The sequence below is a fragment of the Chlorocebus sabaeus genome, chromosome 7 (assembly GCF_047675955.1).
Source record: "Chlorocebus sabaeus isolate Y175 chromosome 7, mChlSab1.0.hap1, whole genome shotgun sequence".
Taxonomy (NCBI): Eukaryota; Metazoa; Chordata; class Mammalia; order Primates; family Cercopithecidae; genus Chlorocebus; species Chlorocebus sabaeus.
This window is the reverse complement of record NC_132910.1, coordinates 22,012,088-22,037,096: the sequence shown is the minus strand read 5'-3', so window position 1 is coordinate 22,037,096 and position 25,009 is coordinate 22,012,088. Positions and strand designations below refer to the sequence as shown.

Genomic DNA, 25,009 nt, shown 5'->3' with positions numbered 1-25,009 from the left:
TGTCAATTTTTTTCTTGTTCTTTGTTTTTTGGTTGGGGAAAGGGTTTTCTAAGAAATACTGAACTTTCCTTACCTAAAAGTAGTACAGGTTAAACAAGTCAAACTTTAAATGTAATACCCATTGCTTTAAAATATTCTAGCAAAGAAAATAAAGTTTGGAAGATGGTGGCAGGGGATAGATGAAGCAAGATTGAAAAGTGTTGACAATTTATGAAGTTCTGGAAATTCATTCTGTTCTTCTGTTTGATATTTTCCACAGTAAGAAGTTTTTAAAAATACTAACTTTCTCTTATTTTTTACTCTAACAACTTCCTTTTGCTTGTCTTTGACAGGTCCTGGTCTCAGGAGGAGGAAAGCTGCACAACCAGTCTGTGTGTGTGTGTGTGTGCAAATCTCTGTGTTCCCTTGTGAATACAGTTTCATTAGGGGAGGGTTCACCTTTGTTATGTGCGTGATCAGTACATAATAAATATATATGTTTTATTTTTTTAGTGACAGAGTTTCACTGTGTCACCCAGGCTGGAGTTCAGTGGTGGCAATTATAGTTTACTGCAGCCTCCACCTCCTGGGCTGAAGCAATCGGCCTCCCAAGTAGTTGGGACTACAGGCCCAGGCCATCATGCCCGGCTTTTTTTATTTTTTGTAGAGACGGGGTCTCCCTATGTTGCCCAGGCTGGTCCACAACTCTTGGGATCCAGTGATCCACTCACTTCAGCCTCCCAAAGTGCTGGGATTATAGGCATGAGCCACCACGCCGTGCCTGTATTTCATTTTAAAACAACAAAGAATGCTCTCCTTCCTCACATATCTCAAATTTTGGAGGTACCAAATCTCTGATATTATCCCAATGATTTTTTTTATAACCAGAGTATCACAATTCCTTTCAGAAAGGGTTCTTTAGCCGCTCACACCACGGGTTTCGGTGGCACATCTTGGGGTGGCACAGACCTGTGATATAGGTCTCAGCTCTACCCAGAGCAGGATGGCCCTTTTTTTTTTTTTTTTTTTTGAGATGGCATCTCACTATGTCGCCCAGGCTGGAGAGCAGTAGCATGATCTTGGCTCACTGCAATCTCTGCCTCCTGGGTTCAAGCATTTCTCCTGCCTCAGCCTCCTGAGTAGCTGGGATTACAGGAGCCCGCCACCACACCCGGGTAATTTTTGTATTTTTAGTAGCGACACAGTTTCACCATGTTGGCCAGGCTGGTCTTGAACTCCTGACCTCAGGTGATCCGCTCCCCCTCCGTTGGCCTCCTAAAGTGCTGGGATTACAGGCGTGAGCCACTACACCCGGCCTAACCTTTTGTATTTTAGTAGAGACGGGGTTTCACCGTGATGCCTAGGTTGGTCTCAAACTCCTGAGCTCAGGAAATCCGCCCACCTCGGCCTCCCAAAGTGCTAGAATTACAGGAATGAGCCACTGTGCCCGGCCCCAAGCCTCACTTTCTTTGGGCCTCAGTTTACCCCGCCTGAAAAAAGGGCAGATCGACTGCACCCGCTTCCCGGGGCCCCTCCCAAGCTATGGGCAGCCCCGCCCTAAGGGCGGAGACTGGGCGGAGCGTCGCGCTCTCCTCCGCCTCTTTCGACTCACCGCGGCCCCCAGTGCCCGCGGCGCATGTGCCCGGCACCCCCACCCCCAACCGGCCCTGGATTCCACTTCCGCTCCACTCGCGCTGCAGCCGCAGCTGCCTACAGGCCCCACGCCGCCTCCGGAGTCCATGGCCGGCACGCGCTGGGTACTCGGGGCACTGCTCCGGGGCTGCGGCTGTAACTGCAGCAGCTGCCGGCGCACTGGCGCCGCCTGCCTGCCCTTCTACTCTGCCGCTGGCTCTATCCCGTCGGGCGTCTCGGGCCGCCGCCGCCTGCTGCTGCTGCTCGGGGCCGCCGCGGCCGCTGCCTCCCAGACGCGTGGCCTCCAGACCGGGCCTGTGCCTCCCGGGAGGCTGGCGGGGCCTTCCCCTGTGGCCACCTCTGCCGCGGCGGCGGCCGCCGCGGCCTACCCTGCCCTCCGTGCCCCTCTGCTGCCGCAGTCGCTGGCGGCGGCCGCGGGCCCGACGCGTAGCTACAGCCAGGTACGTGGGCGCCGCTAGGGACCTGGCTCTAGACCCCGTCCCGGGCTGCGCGCACGCGCCCCCGCGCCCCTCCGTGTGCACCTCGCTGGCGCGCCCGGGGATCCGCGACAAGCGCCGCACACCCTCCCCCGTCAGCCCTGTGCTCCTATTGGGCCCCGGAACAAGGGAAGCTCTCCTAGGCGTCGGGTTTTCTCCTTGATTTGTTCTCCTCTCGATTCTGGGTCTGTTGGGCAGTTTAAGTGTGGCTGGGGTGAATGTTGAGGCCTTGTTCCCCGCCGGGCCCATGGTAGGTTTCGTGAGGCTGCTGACGCGCCCATCTCGCATCCCTCTTGCTTTCCGCCGGCAGGTTGTGAAGTTGCGAGGCCGGAGCCCGCCGAGGGTTCGGGGTTTCCGTGCAGCCTGAGCGCTAGGCCTGGGCGGCCCTCGGCGCCTCTCGGTCGGCCGCGGCTGAGAAGGTGCGCGCACACAGTTGCGTGGGCTGGCTTGTAGGGAAGGAACCTGTCCCCATCGCGCCCTTCCCTGTCCTGTCCCCAGGGAAAGACGAGCTGTCCCGGTTTACTGAAGGTAACCTCTGCAACTCCACTCGTTCAGAAGGTCTTTTAGGACTGTGTGTCGCCTCGTCTGGGAAAGCAGTTTGGAGGTTTAGCTGTTGGTGGGAGGGGGTGAAGGGGAGGGAGCGTTGAGGGTTGAGGACACAATTTGGGGTCCCAGGAATGAATTTACAATGTTTTCCTTTCCATTTTTTCTTTATTTTTTAGAAAAGTCGGTATGTACTTAACTCAGATTGCAAATATTTTGTGCCTTGCAGATGAACCTTTCTCTTATTGTTATGTGGCGTCTGGGAAGTGTCTGCACACTTTTTAACTACCCAGCCCCTGATTCTTTGGGTCATATTTATCTGAATTCAATTTGTGCTTCTCCTTTAATTTAGGGAGACTGGGAGGCTCATCAGCATGGCTGCTGTCTGCCAGTGGCTGAGCTAATTGATTAGAATCCTGGCCCAATACTTTCCGCTGCCTTTCTCTGTAAAAGCTTGTGATGCTTATGGAATTCTGGAAAAATAGGGAAAGTTGTCTACAAAAACCACAACAAAACAATCTCTCATAAACCTTTGTGAGCTAGCTTCTCTTTTTTTTTTTCTGTGAAATTGAGGCAGTGGTATCTGTAAAGCATCTGTGTGTTAGACACTGCTTACATTTATTCCTTAAAACTAAACATTAAGCCTTCATGAAAATTATAGATAGGGCCGGGCCCGGCACTTTGGGAGGCTGCGGATCACCTGAGGTCAGGAGTTCGATACCAGCCTGACCAACATGGTGAAGCTCCATCTCTACTAAAAAACGCAAAAAAGCCGGGCATGGTGGCAGGCGCCTGTAATCCCAGCTACTCGGGAGGCTGATTGCGCCGTTGCACTCTAGTCTGGGCGACAAGAGCGTAACTCCGTCTCAAAAAAAAATGATAGATAGTACAAAGATATCTCTGTCCTTAGTCCAGTAGAGTGCCGTCTTTTTTTTCTTTTTTTTGAGACGGAGTCTTGATCTGTAGCCCAGGCTGGAGCGAAATGCTGAGATCTCAGTTCACTGAAACCTCCAGCCCCCGGGTTCAAGCGATTCTCCTGCCTCAGCCTCCCGAGTAGCTGGGATTACAGGCATACGCCACTACACCGGGCTAATTTTTTGTATTTTTAGTGGAGATGGGGTTTCACCATGTTGGCCAGGCTGGTCTTGAACTCCTGACATCGTGACTCGCCCACCTTGTCCTCCTAAAGTGTTGGGATTACAGGCGTTAGCCACCACACCTAGCCCAGTAGAGTGCAAGTCTTAAAGCCTGAGTTGTCTTCTTAGGTTATGGTTGTAGTGCTTGGTGGATTCTTAATAAATTCCAGTTTTACTTAATCCGATAAAAGAGACTTTACAAGTCTTTAGCCTCACACTGCTGCTGTTCCTTTAAGATCTTTCCCTTAATCACTTGATCTGGCATACCAGCTGACAGAGGAATCTTCCCAAGGCGTCCTATCTTGTTGATTTACACAGTCCTCAGTGTCTTTTGTTAAATTCCCTTTGCCTACCAAGTGAAGGACACACGTTGAGCTCCACACTCAAGGCCCTCTGCTCTATGGTACCAGCTTCCTTTTGCCAGGTCACCTTCTTTGGCTCGTAATTTAAACGGAATTAATTGGAATTAATTGCTGTTTTTCAAATGGTCCTTTGGTTGTACTGCTTCTTTCTCTCACCTTCAAACTGGAATATCTTATCTTTTATATCCTTCTAACAATTCTGTCCTTCCTTCAAGGCCCATCTCATGTCACGTCCTGATTCTTCTGTTAGTCCTCTGATTTGAATTCCTGTAATATTTTGTATCGTAATTATAGCACTCAGCGTCTCATCTTGTATGCTTGTCGTATTCTAGATAGCTATTTCAGATGAGGGCAAACACTGTGTGTAGGGGCAATCAAATATTTGTCAAATTGTTGGGACCTTTCTTGTGTTGCCTTAACTACACTATTGTTAGCTATAATTTGGGGTCGATGAATTTTAAAACAAACCCTGCATGAAATTTATGTCCTGCCAAACCTTTAGGATATACCTGCTTACGGCTTTTGGATGTACAATTTAAGCCAAAGCAGGATGGGTTAGATTGGTGAAGTTTACTTTTTGCCTCTGAAATAATATCTAGAATATTAGTTTGTAGAATAAACATTTTCTAACAATTTTTTTTTTTTTTTACATTTTTTACCTGTAAATGTAACTATTTTTACAATTCTTCATTTCCCTTGGAAGGAGTCCAAAACTACTTACCTGGAAGACCTTCCACCACCGCCTGAGTATGAATTGGCCCCATCCAAGTTAGAAGAGGAAGTGGATGATGTCTATCTCATTCGAGCTCAAGGACTGCCCTGGTCATGCACTATGGAAGATGTGCTTAACTTTTTCTCAGGTATATTTTATGTATGTTTTATTTATTTATTTATTTTTCCTTATATTGTTTCTCACAAGCAGATAGGTATATTTTAAGTATGTGATTTTGTCTGAGTAAAAGGTAGTGCTACAAATCCACATGAGACTACACTGTCAACTTCCTTTTTGATGGTTGGGAACTGTCTCATTCTGGTTGGTTGCATATACCAAGTGATACCATGTGTACTGTTTGCAGTATGTAACAAATTGAAAGACTTTGGGCCAGGGGCAGTGGCTCAGGCCTGTAATCCCAGCACTTTGGGAGGCCAAGGTGGGAAGATAGCTTGAGGCCAGTAATTCCATATCATACTGGGCAACACTGTGAGACTGTCTCAGTTTACATATATATAAAGACTTTGAATGCAACAAAAGTTATTTAATGCTAATATATTAATATATAATTGATATATGATATGTAATATAAATATATTAATGAATATATTAACATAATTAGTTAATATATGTAATATAATATATAATTTATTAACTTTTACATATATAACAGGCTCAGGCCTATTATATATATAATTTATATATAGCATATATATAATTTGTATCTTAATATATTATTTATATATTAATATATTGATAATTATACATTTATTATATAATTAATTATATAATTATTAGTGATATGTTAATATTTATATGTAACATAAGTTTTATATTATATAATATATAATTATATGTAATTATGTTTAGTTAATACTATATAATTTATGATTATATATAAATATATATTATATAATAATATAATTATTAATGTTATATATTAATTTATAATATGTAATGTTAAGACTACATAGTATAATGGAATTTTATTTATTTATTGAGACAGAGTCTTGCTCTGTCACCCAGGCTGGAGTGCAGTGGCACGATCTTGGCTCACTGCAAGCTCTGCCTCCTGAGTTCATGACATTCTCCTATCTCAGCCTCCCTAGTAGCGATCACCACCATGCCCGGTTAATTTTTTGTGTTTTTGGTAGAGACGGGGTTTCACTGTGTTAGCTAGGATGATCTCGATCTCCTGACCTCGTGACCTCATGATCTGCCTGTCTCCCTAAGTGCTAGGATTATAGGCCTGAGCCACTGTGCCTGGCTGGTATGATGGAATATTATGCAGCCATAACAAAGAACGAGATTATATCCTTTGCAGCAATGTGGGTGGTGCTGGAGACCATTATCCTAAGCAGACTAACATGGAACATTAAACTAAATACTGTATGTTTTCACTTACAAGTGGGAGCTAAACAATGAGAACACATGGACACAAAGGGGAACAACAGACACCAGGGCCAACTTGAGGATGGGGGAGAGGATTAAAAAATACCTATCGGGGCCGGGTGCAGTGGCTCACACCTGTAATCCCAACACTTTGGAAGGCCGAGGCAGGCGGATCACGAGGTCAGGAGATCGAGACCATCCTGGCTAACACGGTGAAACCCCATCTTTCCTAAAAATACAAAAAAAATTAGCCAGGTATGGTGGCACGCTCCCATAGTCCCAGCTACCCGGGAGGCTGAGGCAGGAGAATCGCTTGAATCCAGGAGGAGGAGGTTGCAGTGAGCTGAGATCACACCACTGCATTCCAGCCTTGGCAACAGAGATAAAGACTCTTCTCAAAAAGAAAAATAAAAGCTATTGGGTACTATGCTTCCTACCTGGGTAACTACATGATCTGTATACCAAGCCTCCTGTAACACGTGGTTTACCTGTGTAACAGTCCTGTACATGTACTGAATAAAAGTTAAAAAACAAAATTGCATGGTTTGAAATTATTTTTCTCTGTGGTATTAACATATACATATCAAAAAGTCAAGCCTGTCAGTGGAAGTATGGAATTAAGAGTGACTATTTATGTAATACAGACATTTGGAATAGAAGGTCACTTAGTATCAAGGAATAAAGTTCTCTTAGTACCATGTTTGGAGAGTTTATGTATCTGGGATTTTTTTTAGTTTCTGTATCTGACTATGATTTGTTTTTTATTATTTTTTTTTGAGATGGAGTCTCGCTCTGTCACCTAGGCTGGAGTGCAGTCTTGCGCAGTCTCGACTCACTGCAACCTCCGCCTCCTGGGTTCAAACGATTCTCCTGCCTCTGCCTCCTGAGTTGCTGGGACTACAGGCACCTGCCACTATGCCTGGCTAATTTTTATATTTGTAGTAGAGACAGGGTTTCGCCATGTTGGCCAGGTTGGTCTCAAACGCCTGACCTCAGATGATCCACCACTTTGGCCTCTCAAAGTGCTGGGATTATGGGCGTGAGCCACCACGCCTGGCTATTTCATTAATTTTGTTAGCTGCTCCTTGTGGAGCAGGAGTAACTCCTAGGCAGTATGCCTGGAGTGAGCCTGGTCAAACATTTTTTAAAGCTTCTTGGCCACTTACATCTTGGACTTACTCCCATTATAAAAAGTATGCAGTATGAAAAGGGCAAAAAGGCTAGGCGTGGTGGCTGATGCCTGTAATCCCAGCACTTTGGGAGGCTAAGGTGGGAGGATTACTTAAGCCCAAGAGTTCAAGACCAGCCTGGGCAACAAAATGAGACCCCCCTTTCTACAAAAACAAAAAAAAATTAAATTATGGTAATAAAATTATTCTTAGAGGAAATTCTTTAGAGTCCTATGGATATGATTTTAAAGGAAGACACTTATCTATGAATTTAACTATATTATATTTCCTTAAGTGATTGTAGAAACATTGGAATAGAAATAATGAATTTTGTGTTGGGCCTATCCTTATTTGCCATTTAATAATCAGGAAGGAGATCATAAGCTTCTGTGCTAAGATTTGCTTATCTTTTCTACTTGGAAGGTTTTAGAGACTAAATTCTTATTGGTGTTTGGATGGCTTAAGAGATGGGGATTTGTGTAAGGAATATGACACTTGTTTCCTGGTTTGTTGGAAAATTGCATTCTTGTGACTTACATAATTGAGCTAAAAGTTTGATTTCTGTTTTCAATTGATTTTACTCATACACTTTTAGACTGCAGAATCCGCAACGGTGAGAATGGAATACATTTCCTTCTAAATAGAGATGGGAAACGAAGGGGTGATGCCTTAATTGAAATGGAGTCAGAGCAGGATGTGCAGAAAGCCTTAGAGAAGCACCGCATGTACATGGGCCAGCGGTATGTGGAAGGTATGTGAAGTCAGATTTTGACATTTTGGGTTCATTGCATTAGGTTTTATACTTTTCAAGGCAGTTTTTATTTGATCCTTAATAATGAAGTATTTAGATTGTATGAATGCATTCTTTTATAGGTTGTGAGAATAAAACATAGATAAACTTGCGTATGAGAATATTGACCAAGTTAATCTTTTTTTTTTTTTCGGGATGGAGTCTCGCTCTGTCACCCAGGCTGGAGTGCAGTGGCGTGATCTCAGCTCACTGCAACCTCTACCTCCTGGGTTCAAGCAATTCTCCTGTCTCAGCCTCCCAAGTAGCTGGGACTACAGGCGAATGATAGCCAGCTAATTTTTGTATTTTTATTAGAGATGGGGTTTTACCATATTGGTCAGGCTGGTCTCAAACTCCTGACCTCAGGTGATCCACCTGCCTTGGCCTCCCAAAGTTCTGGGATTACAGGCATGAGCCACTGTACCCGGCTGACAAGTATCTTACAAGCTGTGAGAATTAAAGAAGTTATGCTTGCATGGTAAATATGCGATAAATGTCATTTGTTATTTTCTCTAGAGAAGTGCATAAAGATTAAAAGAATTAGTTTTTGAATTCTTGGATAACCCACCAAGTTGTAATGATTTTTTTAAATGGGTTTGTTCCTTTGTTATGTAAATTTTCATCCCTTTTGTATTTTTTCTTCGTAGTGTATGAGATAAACAATGAAGATGTGGATGCCTTAATGAAGAGCTTGCAGGTCAAATCTTCACCTGTGGTAAATGATGGTGTGGTTCGTTTGAGAGGACTTCCTTACAGTTGCAATGAGAAAGACATTGTAGATTTCTTTGCAGGTACTTTGCAGTTATATTATGCTTGGGAGCTCATATCTTTTTCCCCTTGTTATCTTCTATATCTGAGATGAGCCTCTTTCTGGGCAATAGCATGCAGTTATATTAGGTTCTTTAGGGGAGAGCTCTTCACTTAAATTTCTAATATTTATAGATTTTATATGTGTTTTCTATCAGGCAGATTTTAGGAGGGAAGTCAGATTTCAAAATAATTTCGTGAGGGTTTTACTATTGAAGGAAGTAACTTCTCATAATTGGCTATATTTGTGTAAGACAATAACAATTTATATAATTTAAAGGTATTATATAATTCCTAGAACCATTAGCAGTGAAGTCTATGATGTCTATTGTTTCCTAGTATATAATTAGCAGCAAAAAAAAAAAAAAAAAAAATGGTGGGGAGAATTGTATGTTTTGAGTGGGCTTCTTGGACCCTTCCTATTCTGGAGATACGGGTATGTAGGTGTTACTGACTTTTGACTGCATAATAAATTTTTTCCTATCAAGCATGTATTCAGTTTTGGGACTGGCAAAACAGAATAAAAATTTTATTAGTATTTGAATGATGGTGTTAATTCTAAGGATAAAGAAACCTGCTAGTAGCACTAAAATCTTTTCGTGTTCTAGGACTGAATATAGTTGACATTACTTTTGTGATGGACTACAGAGGGAGACGAAAAACAGGGGAAGCCTATGTGCAATTTGAAGAACCAGAAATGGCCAACCAAGCCCTGTTGAAACACAGGGAAGAAATTGGTAATCGGTGAGTAAAGCAGATACTAATGATGCACAACTGTCACACATCAAGTCATTTTGACGAATGTGCTGTAATATGACTGTAAAGTTATCCAAACATAGAAAAGTAGAGAGAGTAGTGTAGTGAGCCATCAAATGCCCATAATTTAGATTAACAATTTTTTTTTGACTGCTCATTGTGGAGCAGGACTAACCCATAGACAGTGTACCTAGAGCAGCTAGATTAACACATTTATATATAAAATATAACATCTGTTATATTTGCTTCATCTGGTTTTTTTTTAGTATGCATCTGTAAAAAAAAATTTTTTTACATAATTTCAATGTTATATCTAACACCGTTATCAATAATATGTTATCTAATAACAGTTCATAACATTTTTCCATTTATACCAAAAATATCCTTTTTTTTTTTTTTTTGGCAACGGAGTCTCGCTCTGCTGCCTAGGCTGGAGTGCAGTGGCACGATCTTGGCTCACTGCAACCTCTCTCTGCCTCCCAGGTTCAAGTGATCCTCCTGCCTCAGCCTCCCGAGTAGCTGGAACTAGTGGCATGCCCCACCACGCCCAGCTAAGTTTTGTATTTTTAGTAGAGACGAGGTTTTACCATGTTGGCCAGGCTGGTCTAGAACTCCCGGACTCAAGTCATCCACCCACCTCCGCCTCCAAAAGTGTTGGGATTACAGGTGTGAGCCACCACACCGGACAAAAATATCTTTTTTGAAACAGAATCCAGATAAGGTCTACACACTGCATTTGATTTTTATGTCCATAGTTCTCTGTGTGTGTATTTTTTTCTTTTAAGACACAGGATCTCATTCTGTCACCCAGGCTGGAGTGCAGTGGCATGATGATAGCTCACTACAGCCTTGAATTCCTGGGCTCAAGCAATCTTCTCGCCTCACCCTACCAACTAGCTAGAACTATAGGCATGTGCCACCACACCTCGCTCTGTGTGTGTGTGTGTGTGTGTGTGTGTGTAGATGGGGTCTTGCTGTGTTGCCCTGACTGGCCTCAAACTCACGGGCTCAAGTGATCTCTCGCTTTGGCCTCCCTAAACGCTGAGATTACAGGTGTGAGCCACTGCACCTGACCACTGATTCTCTTGAACTAGAGCAAATCCCCCTTACTTATTCCCTCCCTCTTTTTAAAAGCAATTGACTTTTGAAGAAATTAGATCGGTTGTCTTGTACAGTATCTCATGTTGACATCACATCATGATGCACATGATGATAAGTGGGTTCGTTTGTGTTTTAACTTTAGCTTTGAAGGTACAGTTTAAAATGTCAAATGTTAAATCACTGTTGGGTTACTTTTTTTGCTGTTTTCTGGCCTTTTAAATCAGCTCCTTTGAAGTAAACAAAATAGCCATTCCAAAGGCAGTGTTTCAGGATCTACTGATAGAAGTGGTTCAAAGGTTTTTTAGTTTCTTGAGACAGGATCTTGCTCTGTCACCCAGGCTGGAGTGCAGTGGCACAAACACTGCTCATTTCAACCTTGACCTCCTAGGCTCAAGCAGTCTTCCCACCTCAGCTTTCCTTGTAGGTGGTACCACAGGCATGTATCACCATGCCTGGCTAATTTTAGACAGAGCCTTACTCTGTTAACCTCACTGGAGTGCAGTTGAGTGATACAGCTCTCTGCAGCTGTGGCCTCCTGGGCTCAAGCAGTCCTCCCACTTCAGCCTCCCAAGTAGCTGGGACTACAGGTGCATGCCACCACACCCAGCTAGTTCTTGTATTTTTGTGGAGACGGGGTTTTGCATGTTGCCCAAGCTAGTCTCAAACTCCTGAGCTCAAGTGATCCACCTGCCTCAGCCTCCCAAAGTACTGGGATTACAGGTGTGAGCCACTGCACCTGGTCTCCTTGCTAATTAAAAAAAAAAAAAAACAAAAAACTTTTGTTGAGATAGTGTCTCACTTTGTTGTCCAGGCTCAAAGATTTTTTTTAAGAAGTAGTGCACATCTAATCTTTATAGATTTGTAAACACAAGCTATTTTTATAACTCTTAGTTTAGAAAGCCATGTTAAGAAAAAGAAAACTGTGCTGGGCGTGGTGGCCAGTACCTGTAATCCCAGCACGTTGGGAGGCTGAAGTGGGTAGAATCACTTGAGCCCAGGAGTTCAAGAGCAACCTGGGCAACATGGCAAGAACCCATGTCTACAAAAATAAAAAATACAAAATGTAGCAGTGTGTGGTGGCAGGCGGCAGTAGTCTCCAGCTACTTGGGAGGCTGAGGCAGGAAGATCACTTGAGTCTAGGAGGTTGAGGCTGCAGTGAGCCGTGTGCACACCACTGCACTTCATCTTGGGTGACAGCAAGAAACCCAAGTTTCAAAAAAAAAAAAAAATTGTTCCAGAAGCTTGGGTTTAATAGATAGTCCCCTCCACGGTGATAGCAAGTCATAATCGATACTTAGTTCTTGAATTTTCATTAGCCTTTTAGTGAAGTTCTGGGAAGTTAGCTCTTCTTTTACTGTGACTTTTAATATCTTATACAGATGTGATTAATTTGCACAGAATTGAATTTCAAGGCTTCAAGAGATTGTTAACCAGCTGTTTAAAAAACCCTTATGAGATTAATTTTCTCTGTGTAAACAGTTAATGTAAGCATAGTTCTCATGAAGCAAAACAGAGTAGAAAATATTGTTAAAATGTGTATGAAGAAAAAGTGTTACCTTGGTGCAAAAACTTAAATCAGTGACCTACTGTTTTATGTTTTCATGGGCTACTATCTGCATCCATTATTACTTTTCCCTGTTATCTTTGGACACCTGTGTGGACACCTGTGTTTCATAAGCTGTTGGAAATATAATGTATACATGTTTATTTTAAGTGAGTTCAGTATAAAGTTACTTTGCACCATTTGTGCCTGTTCACTTTTTCTTTGACATAGATACATCGAGATATTTCCAAGCAGAAGGAATGAAGTTCGAACACATGTTGGTTCTCATAAGGGAAAGAAAATCGCATCTTCTCCTACTGCTAAGTATATAACTGAGCCAGAAATGGTCTTTGAAGAACACGAAGTAAGTGAGGATATTCGACCCATGACAGCTTTTGAAAGTGAGAAGGAAATAGGTAAGGTCCTGTCTCTTCTTGAGACTCATTGGTTCTATCTCGAATGTTTTGGATTTTGCGAAAAAAAATTTTTTTTTTGAGACAGAGTCTCACTCTGTTGCCAGGCTGGAGTGCAGTGGTGCGATCCCGGCTGACTGCAACCTCTACCTCCCGGGTTCAAGCGATTCTCCTGCCTTAGCCTCCTGAGTAGCTGGGACTACAGGTGCATGCCACCACGCCCAGCTAATTTTTATAATTTTAGTAGAGACAAGGTTTCGCCATGTTGGCCAGGAACTCTTGACCTCAAGTGATCAACCTGCTTCAGCCTCCTAAAGTGCTGGAATTACAGGTGTGAGCCAACACACCAGGCCTAAAGATTTAATAGATCTTTGAGTATAGTACATGCTTTGAGTATATGCAGAAAGACTTAATTATTTTGCTAGGTTTTTAATTTAATCATTTTTATTAACTATATCAAAAGCTGGGTAGTAAAAATGTGATAAAAGGAAGTAAAATGTCAATATTTAAATTAAGATGGGGGAAGATTTGGGTAATGAGCAGGAATATTGACTGAAGTAAGGATTTTTTTTTTTTTTTTTTTTTTTTTTGAGACAGAGTCTTGCCGTGTCGCCCAGGCTGGAGTGCAGTGGGGAGATCTCCGCTCACTGCAAGCTCCGCCTCCTGAGTTCACGCCATTTTCCTGCCTCAGCCTCCCAAGTAGCTGGGAGTACAGGTGCCTGCCACTGTGGCCAGCTAGTTTTTATATTTTTAGTAGAGACAGGGTTTCCCCATGTTGGCCAGGCTGGTGTTGAACTACTGACCTCAGGGGATCCGCCCGCCTCTGCCTCCCAAAGTGCTGGGATTACAGGCATGAGCCACTGTGCCCACCAGAAGTAAGGATTTTTGTTTGCTTCTGGATTTAATTATTTCTTTGATTCCTAACTCAGAGCAACATTTGGAATCTTTTAAGTTTGATAAATACTTTTTAAACTGGTACCCTGGGATTATCTTGTCACTATATATATGTGTGTGTGTGTGTATGTATATATATAGTTTTTTGAGACAAGGTCTTGTTCTGTGGCCCATTCTGGAGTGCAGTGGCACAATCATGGCTCACTGCAACCTTGAACTCCTGGGCTCAGGCAGTTCTTCCACCCCAGCCTCCTGAGTAGCTGGAACTATAGACATACATCACCATGTCCAGCTAAGTTATTTTTCTTTTTCGTTTTTTAATTAATTAATTTATTTATTTTTGAGACGGAGTCTTGCTCTGTCGCCCAGGCTGTAGTGCAGTGGCCGGATCTCGGCTCACTGCAAGCTCTGCCTCCTGGGTTCATGCCATTCTCCTGCCTCAGCCTCCTAAGTAGCTGGGACTACAGGTGCCCGCCACCACACCCGGCTGATTTTTGGCATTTTTAGTAGAGACGGGGTTTCACTGTGTTAGCCAGGATGGTCTCGATCTCCTGACCTTGTAATCCACCCGCCTCAGCCTCCCAAAGTGCTGGGAATACAGGCATGAGCCACCGCACCCGGCCTCTTTTTTTTTTTTTGTAGAGACAGTGTCTCACTGTGTTGCCCAGGCTGGTCTCGAACTCCTGGGCTCAAGTGATTCTCCTACTTCAGCCTTTCATGGTGTTGGGATTACAAGTGTGAGCTACCATGCCCAGCCTTTGTTCCTTTTTTTTCTTTTTAGTACCTATAATCTAGAAAGTCTCTTTTAGGGTTTAATTCATAATCATTTTATCTGCTCTCTGTTGTTACAGAAAGGGGTAAGTTCTTAAACTGGTAGTGGTCTGAGGCATTCAGTGCTTATGGGTGTTCAGGTGATATTTGTTAAGTGGCAGAAATTTCAGATCATTTTGGCTTTTAAAGCTCTTAAGAGGAATTGAGGATTTGGACATAGAAGTTATACCTAATTAGAATCTGTTAATAACCCTTGAAACTGTTATGTTTTAACAGTGCTTTCTGTTCCACCTCTCAGAATTGCCTAAGGAGGTGCCAGAAAAGTTTCCAGAGGCTGCTGATTTTGGAACTACGTCTTCTCTGCATTTTGTCCACATGAGAGGATTACCTTTCCAAGCTAATGCCCAAGACATTATAAACGTGTGTGGCAGTAAGATACCGAGTCTCAATAGATTTGAACAGAAGTTCTAAAATGAAACTTGTATTAATTTGGGGATGGTAGAGAAGAAAATATGTAGTGTTTCTGTGTTATCTTTGGATAGTAAGATGGCATCTTCCTGGTTGCAAGGCTTGCTGCTTTTTCTGTAGCTGAAAAGTATGGCTTGGTATTACTTTTTTTTCTCTCTCTCCCTTTTTTTTTTTTTTTTTTTTTTTTTTTGTGACAGAGTCTTGCCGTGTCGCCCAGGCTGGAGTGCAGTGGCTTGAACTTGGCTCACTGCAACTTCTGCCTCCCGGGTTCAAGCATTTGTCCCGCCTCAGTTTCCCGAGTAGCTGGGATTACAGGCACGTGCCACCATGCCTGGTTAATTTGTGTATTTTCAGTAGAGATGGGGTTTCACCATGTTGGCCAGGCTGGTCTTGATCTCCTGACCTCAAGTGATCCACTCGTCTTGGCCTCCCAAAGTGTTGAGGTTACAGGTGTGAGCCACTGTGCTCGCTGAGAGCAGGTACTTTAAATGTCACTTTGAGTTCTGAGAAAAAGTAGAAAAGCCAGAAGACATACTAGATGAATAAATATATTACTGCTTAAAAAAGGAATTTCCTAGAAACAAATGTATCAAGTGTATGAATCAAAGTCTGAAAGAAAGATGAGCCACCAGACTTCTAGGCGGGTTTACTTACATCCATCATGTTCCTCTTGACTGCCTTTGTTTGTCGTTTAGTTTTTCGCTCCTCTCAAGCCTGTTAGAATCACCATGGAATACAGCTCCAGCGGGAAGGCCACTGGAGAAGCTGATGTGCACTTTGAGACCCATGAGGATGCTGTTGCAGCAATGCTCAAGGATCGGTCCCACGTTCGTAAGTCCTGCCTTTGGCTTTCGTTGTCATTTTTGATGCTTGTCTTTGCTTATAAGTATCTCTTTCTGTTTTGGGATTGTAGAATTTTTCCTTGGGAAATTTGTATTCTTTTAGTACTAGTAAATTAAACGTAACAGATAAAAACAGTATAATTTAAAAAACATTTATTTGTCTGCTAATTATCCTGCAAATTTCTTTCTTTCTTTTTTTTTTTGTCACCCACGCTGGAATGCAGTGGTGCCATCTTGGCTCACTGCAGTCTCCGCCTCCTGAGTTCAAGCAATTCTCCTGCCTCAGCCATCTGAGTAGCTGGGATTACAGGTGCCCGGCACCGTGCCTGACTCATTTTTGTATTTTTAGTAGAGACAGGTTTCGTCATGTTGGCCAGGCTGGTCTCGAACCCCTGGGTTCAAATGATCCTCGTGCCTCGACTTCCCAAAGTGCTGGGATTACAGACATGAGCCACCGCACCCAGCCTGTTTGTCCGTTCTACATTTTGTTTGTTTGTTGTTGTTTGAGATGGCGTGTTGTCTGTCACCCAGTCTGTAGTGCAGTGGTGTGATCTGGGCTCACTGTAACCTCCGCCTCCTGGGTTCAAATGATTCTCCTGCCACATCCTTCTGAGTAGCTGGGACTATAGGCACCTGCCACCAAACTGGCTAATTTTTGTATTTTTAGTAGAGATGGGGTTTCACTATATTGACCAGGCTGGCTCGAACTCCTTAGGTGTTCCTCCCTCCTTGGCCTCCCAAAGTGCTGGGATTACAGGCATGAGCCACCGAGCCTGGCCTAAATTTTGTTTTTAATTAGGGAAAGGAATGGGCAAAGTGTTTGAATTGTTGTCTGAACTGTGAGAAAAATGGCTGTAAAATTGATCTCCCTTTTCAACTTTTTAAAACTAATCTTTCTCATTATCCTCAGATCATAGGTATATTGAACTGTTCCTGAATTCATGTCCAAAAGGAAAATAAGACTTCAGGGGCTCCAGATAATAAGGTAAATTTAAGAGGTAAAACTGTGGGCTGGGCGCGGTGGCTCAACACCTGTAATCGCAGCACTTTGGGAGGCCAAGGTGGGTGGATCACCTGAGGTCAGGAGTTAGAGCCAGCCTGGCCGACATGGTGAAACCCTGTCTACTAAAAATACAAAAATTAACCGGGCATGAAGGCCAGTGCCTATAATCCCAGCTACTCAGGAGGCTGAAGTGGGAGAATGACTTGAACCTAGGAGGCAGAGGTTGCAGTGAGCTGAGATTGTGCCACTGCACTCCTACCTGGGCAATAGAATGAGACTCAAAGAAAAAAAAAAAAAAAAAAAAGAGGTATAACCGTGGAAATTATTTTGTATTGATAAACTAATAATCATCTACTCACTAATTTATAATATGGTGGAAACCATTCTTTTTATTTTTCAAATTTTTTTAGGGACCAGGTCTCTCTCTGTTGCCCAGGCTAGCAGTGGTGCGATCATAGCTCACTGCAGCTTCAACCTTCTGGGCTCAGGTGATTCTCTCACTTCAGCCTCTTGAGTAGTGGGGACCAGAGGTGTGTACCACCTTGCCTAGCTAATTTTTTAATTTTTTGTAGAGGTAGGGTCTCACTATGTTGCCCAGGATGGCCTTGAACTTCTGGCCTTAAGTGATCCTGCTGCCTTTGCCTCCCGAAGTGTTGGAATTACAAGAGTGAGCCAGCCCACCTGGCACCATTCCTTTTTAATAAAGATCAAACTAATGATAACTGAAGTGTCACTATAAGGAATGAAAATTCTCACTCTGGCTTCTCAGATGTGGAGGCAAAAAAAAAAATTCTCCTGGGAAATAGAATTAATTATGATTTTTTTCTTGCTTTTTTTTTTTTTTATTTTTATTTATTGATTTTTTTGTGAGACAGAGTTTCACTCTCATTGCCCAGGCCGGAGTGTAGTGACATCTCCGCTCACCGCGACCTCTGCCTCCGGAGTTCAAGAGATTCTCCTGCCTCAGCTTCCCGAGTAGCTGGGATTACAGGCATGCGCCACAACGCCCAGCTAATCTTTGTATTTTTAGTAGAGATGGGGTTTCTCCGTGTTGGTTATGGCTGGTCTTGAACTCCCGACCTCAGGTGATCCGCCTGCCTTGGCCTCCCAAAGTGCTGGGATTACAGGCATGAGCCTCTTTGGCCTATTTTTTTATTCTTTTTGAGACAGAGTCTTGCCTTGTTGAGCAGGCTGGATTGCAGTGGCACAATCTCGGCTCACTGCGAACTCCGCCTCCTAGATTCAAGTGATTCACCTGCCTTGGCTTCCCAAAGTGCTGGGATTACAGGAGTGAGCCACTGTGCCCAGCCATAATTCCTTATGATTTGTATAATAGCTTTGAGCATTGTCTCCATGTAGAATTTTTATGCATAATTTCCAACATCCATCATGCTATGTGCCAAAAAATAGCTGCCTTTAGTAGCTGTAAATTGTAGTAGACTGGATATATGACTTGCATTAGCTTTTTATTTTCCCATTTAAATTTAAACACCTTTTCCATTTTCTCAGGTTTTTTATTTTTATTTTTTTTGAAATGAAGTCTCACTCTTTTTGCCCAGGGTGGAGTGCAGTGGCACAATCTCAGCTCACTGCAACCCCCACCTCCTGGGTTCAAGTGATTCTCCTGCCTCATCCTCCCAAGTAGCTAGGATTACAGGCACTCTCCACCACATCCAGCTAATTTTCGTATTCTTAGTAGGGATGAGGTTTCACCACTCTGGTCTCAAACTCCTGACATCAAGTGATCCGATAGCCTTAGCCTCCCAAAGTGCTGGGATTACAGGCGTGAGTCACCACGCCCAGGCATTTTCTGGTTTAAGGTATTTTTAAAAGGATATATGTGAAACCAGAGTGTATCATCCATAAATAACAGTTAATGTGTCACTGTTTCCTTTTCCTAAAATGGCATTTTATTTTTTTTTGTGCCATAGGAGGTACATAATTTTATAGTGTTAACTTACCCATGAGATTTGCTTAATACGTCTTGATTTTCCTTCCCTCGATTAAATATATGGTGTCTTTTTTTTTCCCATAAAGTATTTTAAGTATTACTGATGTATTGCAGTCACTTTTCTACATGTTATGACTCATTCTTTTGAGACACTTACCTGTAATGATTTCTTGAAAACACATGGGGCCGGGTGTGGTGGCTTACTCCTGTAATCCCATTACTTCAGGAGGCCGAGGCAGGCAGAACACCTGAGGTCAGGAGTTCGAGACCAGCCTGGCCAAAATGGCGAAACGCTGTCTCTACTAAAAATACACAAATTAGCTGGATGTGGTGGTGCACACCTGTAGTTCCAGCTTCTGGGAAGGCTGAGGCAGGAGAATCACTTGCATCTGGGAGGCGGAGGCTGTAGTGACTGAGATCGTGCCACTGCATTCCAGCCAGCCTGAATGACAGAATGAAACACTGTCTCAAAAAAAAAAAAAAAAAAAAAAAGGAACAAAAAAAACACGGGCATTCATTCTATTACTATATCCTATTCTATTGTTTTTGTTTTTTTTTTTGTTTTGTTTTTTGTTTTTCTTTTTTTGAGATGGAGTCTTACTGTGTCGCCCAGGCTGTGATCTCTGCTCACTGTGACTTCTGCCTCCCGGGTTCAGGTGATTCTTCTGCCTCAGCCTACCGAGTAGCTGGAACTATAGGCGTGTACCACCGTGCCCGGCTAAGTTTTTGTATTTTATTTTATTTTATTTTATTTTATTTTATTTATTTTTGAGATGGAGTTTCTCTCTTGTTGCCCAGACTGGAGTGCAATGGCAGGAACTCGGCTCACTGCAACCTCCGCCTCTTGGGTTCAAGTGATTCTCTTGCCTCAGCCTCTGGAGTAGCTAGGATTACAGGCATGCGCCACCACACCTGGTTAATTTTTTATTTTTAGTAGAGACAGCGTTTCTTCATGTTGTCCAGGTTGGTCTCGAACTCCTGACCTCAGCTGATCTGCCCGCCTTAACCTCCCAGAGTTCTGGGATTACAGGTTTGAGCCACCGTGCCCCACCAATTTTTTGTATTTTAGTAGAAATAGGGTTTCATCGTGTTGGCCTGGATGGTCTCGATCTCCAGACCTCATGATGTTTCCGCCTCGGCCTCACAAAGTGCTGGGATTACAGGCATGAGCCACTGCGCCCGGCCTCTTCTGTTGCTATTTTTGGATATGCAGTCCCACAATTCTGTGATGTTAAATACTTATAATAGCTAAAATCTATTTAAAATATTTTCTGAAACTGTTTTTTATACCAGCCTGTAAACACTAATGCCTAACTAGTTTTCCTTACTTTAACTTGGTTTATCAGATAACTTGCACTAAATTAGAAAGGAGAAAAATTTGAATTTGCAGTTTTAAATGGTATGGGAATGTGTACTATCCTTTTTCATCTTGACTAAATGTGCAACATTTTTTGTTTTATTTTTAGGGTGAAGCAAGAAGCATTTCATTTGCACATCTTTCTTGGACATGGGATATACAGTTCCAGTTTATTAGCAGCAACTGCTAGGGAAATGATTTTGGTGTTTTGGGTTAATTGCTTCTAAGAAAAGTTTCATAGTGGACTGCTTAGAAGAAGAAATGAAAGATCCAGTTTGGAATTATGAAATAAACCACAGATTAAAATCTTTGTTTAAACTGTCCAGGATCTGATTTAAAAATATGGTCTTTGTTTTATATGATTAAATGGTTTGTTTTCATAGATGATATGTTACCCATTGTAAAGACTACATATTCAGCAGTGTTCTTTAAATGCTTTCATTTAAAAAGTAACTTTTTTTTTTTTTTTTCCCCTGTGAATTGAGTGCTCTGATGTAAAACTTCTCATGCGGTAAAACAGTGATTTATTTTAACCAAACATTCACCAAAGCAAAGAAGAGTTTCAGACCTTTGAACTGGTATGGTTTGGCAGAATGGTTTTAAATTTTGCTGTATTTGATTACTTAGAGATAGGAGTTTTTAAAAATCAAAACAAAAAATAAATACCACAACTTAGTGAGTGTAAATGACAATTTGGTGGTTTTATGTCTTTAGAAATGTTTTGCCTTTCTAAGCCTTGTGCTAAAGGCGTTTAACGTTGGTGCCTATCTACTTAGGGGTCATTCTAGTCTTCAAAGTTGTCTGAACTGTCCCGCCCTGGCGTTTTTTGGTTTGGGGTAAACCTAAGGGTGTTTGTTAGTCTCAAAACTGTGAAGTGACATGTCAGAACAGTCCAGACTGGTAAGAAAATTAATGGCTTCACTTGAATTTAAACCAGCTTTAGATAGGAAAAAAACCAGTCTCCTCATTTGCTTTTTTAATGGAGTAGTACATCCCATATTTTAGAACAAGTAGGGGTGCCTTGCTTAAATAATAGCATTTAATGTATAATTGTGTGAAGGGTTTATGGATAAAGCTGTACTTTTGTCACAATGTGGCGGTACATTCTGCTTTAATATTAAACAGCTTGTAATTTAAATATTGGACAAAATGGCTGGCTTCAAAATATAGTCGTTAATAAACTATGTGCACCTGTGTAGGAGAATCAAAATCCTGTACAGTTTCTTTGCCTTGTTCCTGTTCTCAGGGTGACGACTGCCACCAGGAGATGCAATTCTAGTTCTTAAAATTAAATTTGCCCAGATTTCTGACAGGTGATATCTGGAAGAGAGACTATGTCTTCTCTTAATACATAACCGTCTTTGATTACTAGCTAAGATGCAAAATCACTGTACTGTAAGTAGTCAATAAATGAAGACTTGTTTCAGGCTGAAGATTACCTAAGAGTATTATTGGAGTGTGTGAGTCAACTATGAATATATTATTACCTCAAGTCCTGGTATATTAATATAAGTAGTAAGGGTTAATTTTCATGTGTGTGTGCTTTTAAATCCTGTGAACATGACTTAACCAGCTTAACATCGTCAGTAGTACTACTTAGATGGAAATGTGTTTTCATATATGGTTGAATATGCCAAGCCTTGAGAACTGGCATCCGTAGTTGTACTAACTGTTAGAACGTGATCTTTGTTTCTCTTTCACATTTGGTATCTAGTTTGCTGTGGAAAAGATCTGTGGGGTCTACTGTGATTGGGGTAGTGAGGAATTCATTTGCAATTGGTTTAAGCTAATGAGTTTTATTTGCACATCTGTGGGAAAAGAATGCAAGCAAAGCATTAAAATGCTATATGATGGGTAAGGTTGAACGGGTGTATCTTCTTGCCGCACTACAGGCTGAGTTTTCTGTACAAAAGGTGGCTATTATTGGGAAGTCATCTTACGTATTTGAATGCTCTGTTTTGTGTTTGTTCATAGTGTAGGCTAGTACGTAAGTGATTGCTAAGGTGAATGTAGTTATGGGAAAGGAAGAGAAGCACATAATAGAGTAAAAGTAATCTTATTTCCGTGCAAGTGGAAGACAGTACTGTCTCCCCACATTTGAGAAGACTGTGTTTTGCATCACTGTTTGCTTTTGAAGGAAGCATTGATGGTGAATTTCCCTCTTCTGTTTGGATTCCTTGTGTCTATAGCTTCCTTTGCGGTAAAGCTATCAGGAAGAATAGTGGGAGTGGGGTATATGATCAGGGTGCTCATATCCTGCTTTAGCCTAGCTGCTGCTTAAGGAGCTGCAAGGGAGAACTCTCAGAAGCAGTATGTAAATACCAAGGAGCTCATTGCTGAATATTGTGGTCTCATCTAAATATTGACACAGACAGTGAAGCAGAAATAGAGTGTGTGTCCCTTTATGCGTGGGTAACTGAAGCTTCTGTCACGTGGGAAGGGGGACCAAATCTTCCCTCGGAGGAAGGCTCCAAATTCTCACTACTTCTGTGTTATGTGAAGGGGGAAGCATAAGAAACCCACTTGGAAGGCAGCATCGTGTGCCATGAATCTGCTTATTAATCAACACGCCTTGTTAATGTCCTCTGCCCTAAACAGCCCTTATTCAGTTCTCATTTGGAAATTTATTTTTTGGTGTTACATCCTGTTTGTTTTAGAATTTAAAACACTCCATGGTGGGTCACTTGAGGTCAGGAATTCAAGATAGCCTGGCCAACTTGGTGAAACTGCCTCTACTGAAAATACAAAAATTAGCCACGTGTGGCACACGCCTGTAATCCCAGTTACTTGGGAGGCAGCGGTTGTAGCCAGCCAAGATCGTGCCATTGCACTCCATCCTGGATCCTGGGCAACAGAGCGAGACTCTGTCTCAAAAACAAAACCAAAAAAACCAAAACAAAAAAACTCCACTGTTCTGAGACTTTCCCTAAATTATGTGAAGGCACTCACATTGAATTGGTAGGACATGTGTATGGAGGAGAATGGTGTATATATATATCAGCAGTAGAGTTCCAGTCCAACTTGCTCTAACGCGTTAGAAATACATTACCCTCCCATCCCCCAAGTCCAGCAAATTAGAAGAGAATCTCTGAAGTTTGTAGGAAGAGAATAAATCTACTATAAACATTTGTGTGCAGGGTTTTGTGTAGACTTGTTTTCAACTCCTTTGGATAAATACCAAGGAACCAGGTTGCTGGATTGTAAGTTAAGAGTATGTTTCGTTTTGGAAGAAACTGCCAAACTCTCTTCCAACATGACCATTTTGAATTCTCATTGACAATGAAGGAGAGTTCTGTAGCTCCTCATCCTCACTAGTATTTGGTGATGTCACTCTTTCGCATTTTAGCTAATAGGTGAATAGTGGTCTCATTGTTTTAATTCCCAATCCCATAGTGATGTGGAACATCTTTTCATATACTTAACCTGCCATCCATATATATCATCTTTGGTGAGGTGTCTGGGTTTTTGGCCCAGTTTTTTAGTTCGAGTGGTTTTCTTATTTTTAGAAAGCAAGTATAGGAAGGAAGGTTTAATCTGTCTTAAGCCTGATGATATGAAAACCAAGAATAGGCTAGTTGTGGTGGCTCACACCTGTAATTCTGGCACTTTGTGAGGCTGAAGTGGGAGGACTGCTTGAGCCTGGGAGGTCAAGGCTGCAGTGAGCCGTGACTGCGTTGCTGCACTCCCGCCTGGGTGACAGAGTGAGACCCTGTCTCAGAAAAATAGGCTCATTTTAAAGTTGTTTATATTTTATTTTTTGAAGGCAATAAACTTGAAGAGATACAAAGGGTATGTAGTGAAGATTTTCTTTCCCATCCTGTAATTCAGCTGTTTAGTTTCTATTCTCGCACAGCCCTGTCATCAGTTTCTAGTGTAAACTTCCTGTGACTTTTACTTTATTTATAAGCAAGTGTTAATGGATGTTTTCATTTGTTTTTAAAATGTAAATTATACTATATGTGCTGTTTTATATTTTGGCTTTTTTCCCACCTAAATACCCTAAAGATGATTTTCTGTCAGTATGTAAAATCCTGGTGATGCCAACGCCCATCCCTTAGATTCTACAAGTAGCATTTGCCATGCTTTATCACATTGCCTGCCTCCTGCAGTCTCATCTTTTCTTCTATATGCATGTCCAAGTAAGTTGTAGACATTTTTCACTTTTAATCCTTTCAGCATACATGTCATGGGAGTTTGTTTTTGTTTTTGTTTTTTGTGTTTGAGACAGTCTTTCTGTCACCCAGGCTGGAGTACAGTGACATGATCTCAGCTTATTACAACCTCCACCTCCCAGTTTTCAAGCAATTCTTGTGCTGCAGATTCCCGAGTAGTGGGGTTACAGATGTGCACCACCACGCCCGGCTAATTTTTGTATTTTCAGTAGAGATGGGGTTTCACCATGTTGGCCAGGCTCGTCTGGAACTCCTGGCCTCCAGTGATTTGCGTGCCTCAGCCTCCCAGAGTGCTGGGATCACAGGTATCAGCCACCACACCCAGCTGTCATTGGAGTTTTTTTGAGGGAGATTTGCAGTAAGATGAATAAATGCTAAGTGTATCATTTGATGAGGTTTTTTTTTTGGGGGGGGGTGGGTTGGAGTCTTATATCGTCCGGGCTAGAGTACAGTGGCCTAGTCTTGGCTCACTGCAACCTCCGCCTCCTGGGTTCAAAGGATTCTTCTGCCTCAGCCTCCTGAGTAGCTGGGATTACAGGTGCCTGTCACCATGCCTAGCTAATTTTTGTGTTTTTATTAGAGATGGGGTTTTGCCATGTTGGCCAGGCTGATACCAAACTCCTGACATTGAGTGATCTACCCATGTAGGCCTCCCAGAGTGCTGGGATTACAGGTGTGAGCCGCCATACCCAGACTCATTTGATGAGTTTTGATGTAAA

The 25,009-nt window shown here is 42.3% G+C and overlaps 1 protein-coding gene across 2 annotated transcripts; it reads left to right on the top strand.

The window, feature by feature from the left end:
• Nucleotides 1–1,625: 1,625 nt before the first annotated feature.
• Nucleotides 1,626–20,441, top strand: GRSF1 (G-rich RNA sequence binding factor 1). Of its 2 annotated transcripts, none has more exons than XM_007998823.3 (10): nt 1,626–2,072; nt 4,853–5,009; nt 8,018–8,173; nt 8,860–9,003; nt 9,628–9,763; nt 12,651–12,835; nt 14,796–14,917; nt 15,661–15,796; nt 16,718–16,792; nt 20,228–20,441. In XM_007998823.3, the coding sequence occupies exons 1-9, from the start codon at nt 1,719–1,721 to the stop codon at nt 16,765–16,767; spliced, it is 1,440 nt and encodes a 479-aa protein (XP_007997014.2). In that variant the 5' UTR covers nt 1,626–1,718; the 3' UTR covers nt 16,768–16,792; nt 20,228–20,441. The 2 variants fall into 2 exon arrangements, with proteins under 2 accessions (XP_007997014.2, XP_007997016.1); XM_007998825.3 differs by lacking the exon at nt 1,626–2,072 and adding an exon at nt 2,124–2,358.
• The last annotated feature ends 4,568 nt before the right edge of the window (nt 20,442–25,009 follow it).